At 33.5% G+C, this 10,976-nt stretch overlaps 1 protein-coding gene across 11 annotated transcripts in view; it reads right to left on the bottom strand.

Annotated features, from left to right (window-relative positions):
• Positions 1–10,976, bottom strand: part of LOC108977312 — a 117,070-nt gene that overhangs the window by 15,674 nt on the left and 90,420 nt on the right. For 6 of the 11 annotated variants that reach the window (XM_018946926.1, XM_018946927.1, XM_018946928.1 and 3 more), the window contains 2 exons: positions 1,248–1,432; positions 534–679 (listed from right to left, as the gene is read on the bottom strand). In XM_018946926.1, the coding sequence (XP_018802471.1) occupies positions 534–679; positions 1,248–1,432 (331 nt within the window). Of the gene's footprint in view, positions 1–533; positions 680–1,247; positions 1,433–6,154; positions 6,263–10,976 lie in introns of all 11 variants that reach the window. The other 5 variants (XM_018946922.1, XM_018946924.1, XM_018946923.1 and 2 more) reach the window with 1 other exon arrangement.

The raw sequence follows: 10,976 nt of genomic DNA, 5'->3' as shown, positions 1-10,976 counted from the left end.
TATATTTCAATTAATTTTTATGAATTTTATTATAATTTTCTACAAAAAATCCATTCAAAATACTAAAAAACACAAATAATATACATATACTTATTAGCATTGAAACATAAATAACATTGAAATTTCACTAAGTTCTCCCCTAACCCCCAAATAACGAAATTAAAGCACACACAAAATCAGCACTAATGGATTTAGTAATGAAGTATAGTTAAAGTAATTACAGCCAATTAGCACACAATTACCTACAGAACCCTCAAAAGAATTTTGAAATTCATAAATGCTTCAGTCTCAACTGTACTTGACTAACAAATGTATTCAGTACCTCTGCGTACATACATACGTACATATTCAACTATATTCCACTACTTAGGGTGTGCTTGTGTGGGAACTTTTCAACGCAGTGAAAAGAGTCTCTGTGTCTGAAGGTTGTTTAAATATGTAGGTGTATGTGTGTGTGCAAGGGCAATACGAATTTAATTTTTTAAGCGAAACATCATTTAGTACTAATTGAGAGCACGCATAATGGTACGCACCTGGTATGGACTCGGTTTGCCGCTTTTGCCAGAATCCTTGGAACCCTTCGCATCCTTCGAATCGGCTGGATCTGGTACTTTCTTCTTGGATTTTTTCTCCTTTGGTGGTGGTTTCGGTTTACTGCCGCCATTACAGCAGGAACTCTCTAAACGTAGGGGATGTAGAAATGTAAAATGGTGTGATTAGTAAAGATTATTTAGTTATACAAAAAAAAATCGGTATTTAAAGTTGGCGAAATTTGTACTTCAAGCAAGAAAAAACTTTAAGTTTAGTTGTACCGAAACTATATTATCCTTCACAAACCTAAATGTTTTTTTAGACAAGAATTTGGTATTCAGAGTCTATGTCTTCATGTCTAATTTCGTGAAGATATCTTTTCAAATAAAAATTTCAATGGTTCTGATAAATAAATAGATACTTAAGGAGAAAATGACGTGTGCAAAATTTCAGATGGATTTCTGAAAATCTGAGGAATTAGTTTGAGCATAGGTAGACGGATTCACCGATTTTATTGGTTTCCCCAAAGCACGGTTCATAATTTCAGGCTTTAATAATTTTAAAAGAAAGCTTATGAAGTTTGCGGACAAATTTTGCTAATCTTTTTACCATTATAGCTATAACTATAGGTTTACTATGGAGATAGGTTATAACTTTGGAATATGATAAAATAAAAGTGTTAGAAAAAATATATTTTTATTTTGTGTTGAACTTACCCTGCAGCAGGAAGCAAAATACATACAATAGGAAGAGTATGCTGACGCCATACAAGTACGTAAAGAATGTTTCATAGTAGAGCACGGGCAGACGGTGGGTTGTCACATCGCTAATCACATAGGCAATGCAGACAACAATCAAAATGATGGCATACACCAAACTGGTGACGATGAAAAGCGATGTCCTGCGCGCATAAAAAACTTCAATTAGTAAAATACTTACATATAAAATAAAGTTTGTTGCTAATACTTTCTCATTACTTCACTAAAAAACTAAGAGCAAAATCCGATAATTGCTTGTGTTAGTTAATGTGCACAAACCCAAAAGTATCCAATATTTGCTATTCAAAAGTTGCAAACAACATTTTATACAAATTATTTAAATGAATATATATTTTTTACACAGTTCTTTCTCTCTCTTTTTGCGCCCTAAGGCCGCATGCAGTGATGCAAAAGTAAAATAACAACTATGTAACATAGATTCTTTAGATAAATGTGCAATTTTCCTATTATATATTTTGCATTATTGTATGGTCTTGTTTTATAGGACATTATCAGCGAATACTACTGTGCATTTTCATTATTTATTTAATAGAACACAATGCTTTGTGTTAAATTATTTTTAAAATTCTCAGAAATTCACGTGTGAACTTTCCAATATTATAGTTCTAGCTGCTATTTTTTATATATATGAACCTGTATTCACTAAGAACTCTTAAACCAGAATTCTAGTTCGTTTACATACACTTCTACATTATATTGCTTTGGAATATTTCTTATATTTAAAATATTCCAAAGCATATTTCCAAAGTACACAGAACTTTTTGTGCATTAGAATTTGCTATCTTTATCGATTGTCCAGTGAGAATTTCAAGACATTTCAATGATTGAAAGTGAAGTTATTGCCTTTTAGGTGCCAGTATGTTTGAGTTATCGGTGCGAAAAAGAGCCAAAATTGAATTTTGTTTTAAAATTGGCAAAACTTTTGCCGAAACGTTTCATTTGATGAAACAAGTTTTAGGCGATGATTGCCTATTCCTTAACAGAGTGCACGAGGGGTTTCAACGATTTCAAAGTGAGGATATAAATGACGATCAACATGTGGGCCAATCAAAATCCGTGATCACCGGAAATTCCATCGAAACTGTGCGTAAATTAAGCAAAAATCAGAAGAAATCAGGGTTGAAATTCATGGAAATGGATATCTCCAAAACATTGATTTATCGCATTTTCACCGAACATTTAATCTTACGAAAGGTGTGTGCACGGTATGTTCCGCACAAATTGACTGACGACCAAAAATAGCTCAGAATCCAACATTCGATTCGTCGCTTGTGACCGATTATTTGACCAAAAATCACATTTTAAATTCCCCGTATTCACCTGATATGGCAAGATGCGACTTCTTCCCTTTCGGAAAAATGCACTTGCCCATGAAAGGAAAGCGTTATGCAGACGTAGAGGTCATTCGAAAGGGCCAACGAGCTAAAACACTCGTTCGACATTCTTTGGACCGTGCAAAACGCTGTGTTGAAGCAGAAAGAGACTATTTTTTAATAAAATAAAGTGATTTTGCCGAAAAAAATATTTGTTAACTTCAAACCTTTTAGCGTAATGCGCGTTTGGTCGAACATTATAACCCTTGTTCGTCCAAAACAGCTTGGTTACTCTAAAGGCTTAGTGATAACTATTATATAGAGCTATTGAGAGCTCTATATGGATTTTATAATGAAGAAAGTGATTCGATAGGCGACTGAATGTAAAGAAGAAATTTAGTAAAACTCTCAAACTTTCATATAAATTATAAACAAAGCCATTTGCAAAATTTCGTTTTTGACACGCGACATAATGTGTTTTATTATCAAATATACTCCAGAAAAGGTGAAAGGAAGAAAATCGTTCAGTTAGTTCTTCTTGAACAATATACAATAGAATGAAGAACTTGCAAGAAAGGGCACCCCTGTTCCCTTACATCGGATGTTGATCCTTGTTAAAATTTTTCTTACTTTAGATCTTTAGCTGAAAGCTTGTACAAGAACTGAAGAACAGATAATTCCACCTCGATTCGGGGCTTAAAGAAAACCTTCACCGGAGTCATTCGCCAGTTACCAGTCGAAATGCTGATAGGTGATCGCGGCCGACATTTGAAAGAGATAATCTTCAAAAAATAATTGCCAAAAGTTCTTTCGAATGATAATAATCATTACCCTTTATAAGTATATGAATTTTTCATAAAAATTTATTCCTGCCAAAAAAAGGTATAGCAACATATTGAGGTCAGACTAAATTCTATGAATCTATGCAGAAAGGGATGGTAATCAACAAGACATTGAATGATTTGATTAAATCTAGTTATGAAAAAATAGATATTTGATGTCTCTAAAAATGTATTTCGAGTAATATAATATGTTGTTTGAAATTTATTATCTTTACATGTGACCTGGTCTACGAAAAGGGAGCTAACGTGCGAAAACTAGTTTTCTGGGAAACAGCTGTTAAAAATAAACAACTCGTTTCGTCAGTTTCTCGTTATCTCATTAAATGTTCTCCTTTCCAGAGGCTTCAAGGAAGTCCAGTAAGTATTGTTTTTGGTCGGAGTTCATCGTGTAAGTTGCTAGTGCGGAACATTTAAAAAAGTAACACTGAAGAAGTGACGTTTACTCTAATACCGCGCAGCTGCTGTTGTCTTGTTTTCATTCGTCTCTCTTTCCGAATGTTCTGTTATCACAAGTCTTTCTGTCGATGATCGTCTTCGCATTTCGCATGAAATGAAACATGAGTGTTGATGAGGAGTTCAATGCCGTATACGGACAATATTTCCATGAAAAGGATGATGAAAACAATGAAGAGAGCGATTATGATGAAGACGAAGTATGTGTATCTCAGACAGAAGACGATACCGAAAAAACTTTTGTTAAGATTGAACTGTCTGTTGTTGAAGTAAAAGAGGAGGAGCTGGTAACAAAATTTCTGTCAAAAGATTGTTGTAATAATAAATTTCATACACTGATACCACAGGAAATGATCGAGAGTACGCAGAACAATTGTTTTTAGGGAACTTTCAAACAAGTTATGACTTTTTGGATTCTATCACGTGAAAAAGCATCTCATCTTCCATTCGAATTAACTAAAAAGTGAAAATTGATTTATTGACACCTAAGCCCCCTTTCCGTAGACCAAGTCAGATATGATGAATGAGGCTTCTCATTTCATTGAAAAAAAGTATAAGAATACTTGATAATTAAATCATATTTTTGAGTCGTTTTTAAACATATATTACCAAGTATCAGTGTTATTTATTCTGATGCAAATATAAGTTTTTCTTTCTACTCAGATTTCAAATATATATTTTCCAGAGCATTCAGTATTCAGCATTATTTCGGCTTGACGCTTCATTTACATTTTCAGAGGATTATTAGATTTCTTCGAAATAAAAAACATAATATAAAGTTTTTAAGTTCTTTATATTATTTTCCCTTTTTTGGTTGTTTTTTACACTTGTTCTTACCCTTGTTTTGCATTGCATCATGCTATTCTGTTGTTTGAGTTTGCTTAAGTAAAAAATTTCAAGTTTATGCAGTCAAGGTCTCTCCGGCCTTAAACTCATTTGCATTTAAGTTTTCTATGCTTAATGTAGCAAAGTTCTGGAAATATTTTAATTATAATTTTTTTTTTAATTTTTTTGTATTTCTTTAATTTAATTTTTTGCGTTTTTTTGTTTTATTTTATTTTAATTTTTTTTTTATATTTTATATTATTTTGCTAATATCCAAGCATAAGCGTTTCCATTTCAATTGCTTGCCATTTTTCACTTTTGCACTTAAAATAGATTTTGCAAAAATTACTTTTCAGAATACGCAAATGCTGAAAATTTTAGCAAAATTTGCTCAAGTGGAAATTTATGGAATTTCGAATTAATAAAATCGTGACTCTCAATAGATCAAGTATCATAAACGTAGCCACTAATTAAATGTAAAACATAAATGCCGCCATGATCGAGAACACTTGAATTAAATAATGAAAAAAAATTGTTGCGAAATTGTTTACAAAAATCAAAGAAACCTGAAAACTAATAGCAATTTTTTGGCGCACGCATCACGATTTTATTAAATTTTAATTTGTATGTTTATAAACGTAAATGCTGCCAAAATTTCTAATAAATATATTTTACTTTTCATCTGATTATTTTATGTTCGTGAAATGCGATTTCCTGCATGCCTCTATTGCCCTTCTGTACCCACTTGATTTGGCCATTTGTTGTATCCGAAAAGGCGTCTGCTGTCCACAAGCAATTATCTATATTGCTGTGAATAAACTCACTTGTTGTTTTATTGTGCTATAAAGCCAAGGGCTATTGCCATTAAATTATGTCTGTTGGTTATATTTAATATTGTAAACACATACGCTTGTGGAGGCAGTAGTCTGTAGCCTCTTCGGTCGGCATTTAGCTTGAAGCGATACCAAAACAAAAATAAGTATTATATTATATCGTCTTGAAGTACCCTTATTAGCCTTTCGTAGTGGTTATTTTAACCGATTTTTTTGGTTATACACATGTACTTTTGGGTACACGTTCCTATATGACACTGCGTATGAGCAACTTTTTATGTGGTTTTTTTAATATAAGTGAATTAAAGCAACAGGATGTGTGAAACGTAAATATTTTTAATTGTAATTAAAACAAAAAAAAAAAAAAAAAAGTATTTCTTCTTTAATTTCCAGTTGATTAAGCCGATAGGGTGTAACTTTTTAACTATAACCATAAAATACCCAAAACACGTCTCTTACCACCACCACACACAATACTACCCCACCTTGTTTTTTCAATAAAATTAAGTATTCAAAATTTTTGTTATTTTTGACAAAAAAAAATTATTTCAGTGTACCCATTAGATATTGTTAATTACCATAGCTCAATTGGTCCGGTTATTATGTTAGTTTGATATGTGCCATGCACGGTGATTTTAGCTGGTAGAAAGCTTCGATTTGGATTTGGCTTTATTGAATAGCAAACCCTGCAACAATAACAATTTTCCCAAAAATTAAATGCAATTCAGTTGTCAGCGATTTCACTCAAATTGGAAATTGTGCTGTACACAATGTGAAATTCCTTGATTGGCGGGGATTATTACAAAGCACAAACAATTTTTTGCTTCGGGTCAAATTACAATGGGATGGAGTAAACTGTAGGAGAGCACGTTTGGAATGAACAAATTTTTTTTTACTAGGCAGAAAAAGGGAGCTTCACTTTATGTGAATTTTAATGTCAAAAAAAGTGAAAAACAAGCGCTAATAAGGTTTGCGTAGGTGTGTTAGTAGCTGGGAAATAAAAATATAAATAAAATATTATCAAATGCAAAAATCAAAAGCTTTTTCACTACAAAACTAGCAAATTTTAAGCATATGTATATATATATATATATATTTTTTTTTTTTATTTATTTATTTATTTTTTTTTTTTTTTGTTGTTAAATGAGCAAATAGTAAAAAATTAGCAATTTTCTAAATAATATCATTAGAAAATTAAATAATAATATTTATAAAAAGAATTTTTAAAAATATATGTAAAATTAATAAACAATCTGGCTTGGCAGTTGCACTTTTGTAATAACCACTTAAACCTCTTTTTGTAAGTAAACCTAGCTTGAAGTCGGAAAAACGCTCACTAATTTAGCTTTTATTCTCAGAAAAGTTTATATTAAGGTTCTTGAACCCATGAAATACAAATATAGTTTCATTAAAGTTTATTTTCGTTTATTTCACAAATTCACTCGGAAAACCAGTTCTTTGTTGATGATTTTGAACAAACTGAAATTATTGAAAAGTATTACATTGCCACCTTACAATAAATTTCCCTGGAAATTCGAAATGAGTGCCAGAATATCTGGAATCCGTCTTTAACTCTACATTTTAATTTCCAAAATTATTTTACTTTTCAAAAATAAATTTTGAATTTTGGCGCCAGTTTCCACACTTTGACTATGAGAGTATTAAAAAAGTGGTATTCGTCTTGTAAAGGGCGCTCGAAAAGACTACACTTCCTATGAAGCTTGAACGTCTACAAAAAACGGCTATCTTATGCATAGTCGGTGCACAGCGGACTACACCAACAATGAGGTAATTTTACACATAGCACCTGTGGATCTTTCTAGCCGATGCATTATTGCGAAGTAGACTCTTAAGTTGACGGAGATGGTCATATAAAGGGGTCCGACCAAAAACATTCCGAAATTAACCCCTCCCTCAATTGCATTCAGGAAAAGTTGAAACACTGCGGCGTAGAGGCTACTCGTGGCGACTTTTCTGTGCTCATATACCAAGTAGGTATTTGTCGCTAAGCAAGTGTCGCTGAAGAAGAGGCGCAATGATTTTTTGTGGAAGCTAGCAATTGGTGTGCTTGAAGCTAGGAGGGAACATTTGAGGGGAAATTTTCTATAAGGAGCTCTTTATCAACCTTAGCTTTAGCCTACCGAGCCAGTGTAGTATTTCAGACAGAACTAGCTACTTCTAAAGTAGCGATAGACGTGCTGCTACGAAGTGCAACCGATTTCAGGTAGGTGTACATTCATACGGCAATACTATAGCTGAGCTCATTTACTATGCTCTCAAAGCTAGTCAAGGAGCGTCGATCCTTACTAAAAATAATATCGAGCTACTTCGTCACAAACTCTTTGGATACCTACTCATTAGAGTGGTTCGATTTTGTTTCTATGAAATCGTCTATGCGGGAAATCGGTGGTTCGAAATCGATTTTAAGTTGTTTAGAATAATTCGTACCTCTCTACTGATCATAACGGAATCGCTGGCAAGTGCAAAGCCAACGTGCCAGCCGGTGGTGGTACCCTTGCCCCTCTAGTATTGAAATAAGATCGAGTTGGATCTCCATTGGCATCTTGAGTTCTAGCCCTGGATCAATGGTCCGCGCTTGACCTTAGCAGGCGTCGACCCTTCTGTGCGACTGCAAGATTTCTTTGGATGTCCTGATTCACTTTATTTTAGTAAAGTTGCAAAACTTTGTCCAAAAGACATTTATGAAGTAAGGCTAAAAATCTCACGGACTTAAAATATATGGAAGAGGATGAGGTGGAAACATTTAGGCACTTTCTCATTCATTGTCCAGCCTTTGCAAGACTTGAGTTGAAACATCTCGGCAATCTTACCTTTGACGATTCAGCACAGCCTTAACATTTATTAAATAGAAGATTTAGATAATAACGGACGGACGTTCTAAGCTGTCCAAACGAAATACCTGTTGGGATCGACCTCTACCGAACCTATCCTAAATTGGTATGTCATTGAAGACTGATCGAACTATGAGCGAAAATAGCGTTTTTCCTCTTATGATAAGAAAAGGTCTAATAACCATCTCCATCTTGCATATACTGAAGCTACTAAAAGATCAGTAAGCATATAATGGATAACATCTTGAAACCTTCTATATCTCATAAACAAATTACTAAATTCCAATTATCTTTTGGTGTAAAAATGGATGAAATAGGTGTCTTTATAGCTCTCTTCCAATATTGCGGTATTTAAAATGTCATCTGCTGCGAATTTTTCATTACAGCAGGCAGTCTAGATAGTAACGAGATATTTCAGTAAGACTCAGAAAAAGTGTATACCCTTATATTTGATATACGTGTTTCTCTTATTAGTATAAATACGTTTGTTTATTATAACACATAAGTGACTTATTCGCTGACAAAAGTATGTGTTACCCTTAACCGAATGTAAAGAGATTTGATACCTGATTTTTTCTAAGTCCTACTTCAGTATCGCAGATATATTATATTCTTAAGTGAAATGGAAAAATACCCCATAAGGCTTAAATCAATACACGCGATTGAACATTCCTCTTTGGAATGAAGTGTTTCAGTTTCAGGCTCATAGACCTAAATCTAGATATTAATTGAAACGTACATGTGCTTTCAGGTTCACTTTTGATAGAAATGAAATCACAAAATGGTAGATAATGGAGAAGACAAGGAAAAAAATATTGAAATGGAAACATATATAATATTTTAAATTTAATTAATCTTTATTATTCAAAAATGGTCGCAAAGGGTTCTTCGAGTCATTTGGTTTCAATTTCCTCTTCATAGTTATTCTCCTCCTTTCTTGCGGTCGGTATCGAAATATAATGACTCCAGCATATATATTTATTCTTATAATTACATAGTATGTATGTCGTTTCTGCGAATCAAGCTGGTTTGAAGTAGATATTTCGAACTGAATTTCTACTCCTTTATTTGTTGGTTTCGTTTCTTATTGGAAAGTGAAATCATTTCTATTCACATAACCACTTTCGATGAAACAAATATTTCAATGAATTCTCCCATTTTTCGATTGAACCAAAATCAAGCAAATCAAAGCCGCTTTAAAGCAAAGAAATATTGCATAAACTCTCACAAACCTCGTACACCTATGCAAATAAATATGCTTGTTATTTAGACTTGCAATTATTTTGCGGTTGCACAACTCATTGCATAGTGGAATAAATGCAAAGCAAGGATTTGCATATTTTTATCTACTTACAAAAAGAGTGAATATGTATTTGGTACATGTGGCTGTAGATATGTCTAATAATACGTATGTATCACACATACACATTCAAACATCACTCACACAAAATTGACGGGATTTTATATTTTTCCACATTTTGGCCCTTCGTACACTCACCAACCATTTAAGTGCATTGCAACAAAATGGAAAACAACTTGAATACTGTTTGTGTATTGTAATGCTGAAAGCAACAAATATTTACACCAACAACCCTCACTTGCGCACAAACCCAAGCGCCGTGCACCCGACTGCTACTCACTCACACATCTATTCAACCATCATCACCATCATCATCATCAGCGTCAGCACCAGCCATAGCGGTATATTTGCCATGCCTGTAAAGCGAGCTCACAGCTTGTTGAGGCAGGTTAAAATATGCACAAGAGGAGCGACCCAATTCTGCAGCGACATTCTTATTATGCGCAAGCGCAGCCAGCTCCCCGGAAACGTACAGCCTGAAACGAAAAACACCTACAAAACCTACAAGCTGCAATGCAGCGGCGGGTGAGCAGGCGAGCAAGCTGCTTGAATGGCAGTTGGATTATTGGTGCGTTTCCATCCCCTGGCTGCTCCTCAAATATTGCATTAAGCCAAGTGCACTGCGCTCGAATACACAAAATATCATCCAGTTTGTGGCAACATGGAATGAATATCCCGCTTGCTCAGGCCGTCCATACTCTTTTGCAGCTAGGATGCGCTTAACAGGCAGCCAATGAAAAAATATTCTGAGGATTTTTCTTTGTGTGAGTGTTTTTGAAATGCGTTTTTTCTGCTCAGACGTGTCATTAAAATTTATTTATTTTAATATTTTTAGTATTTTAGTACTCCATGACTTGGCCTCTTAATAATTTGTGTAATTCAAAAATAAGTAATTGGAGTTATGCAATTATTAAATTGAGAGCGTTCTCAAAATGTGAGAATGTTTTTTTTAAGTGCGGAAAATTGCTAATCAAAATCATATTGAACGTAATGTGTGTCAGGATGAGAAATCTGTTAAATCTAAACTACAAGACTTGACTTATTTTAGCCTCCGAAATATTTCCCTTCAAATTTCGAAATGAACCTTATTGAAATAAAGTTTGAAACACAAAATTTTTATTTTTCTGAAAATCGAAAGTTACATCGAAAAATTATATACCACAGAAATGAGAGAAAAATATGTATGAT

This window comes from Bactrocera latifrons, unplaced genomic scaffold (genome assembly GCF_001853355.1).
Source record: "Bactrocera latifrons isolate USDA-ARS-PBARC rearing strain unplaced genomic scaffold, ASM185335v1 scaffold_87, whole genome shotgun sequence".
Classification (NCBI taxonomy): Eukaryota; Metazoa; Arthropoda; class Insecta; order Diptera; family Tephritidae; genus Bactrocera; species Bactrocera latifrons.
Note: the sequence above shows the minus strand (reverse complement) of the source record. Positions and strands in the feature narration are given on the sequence as shown.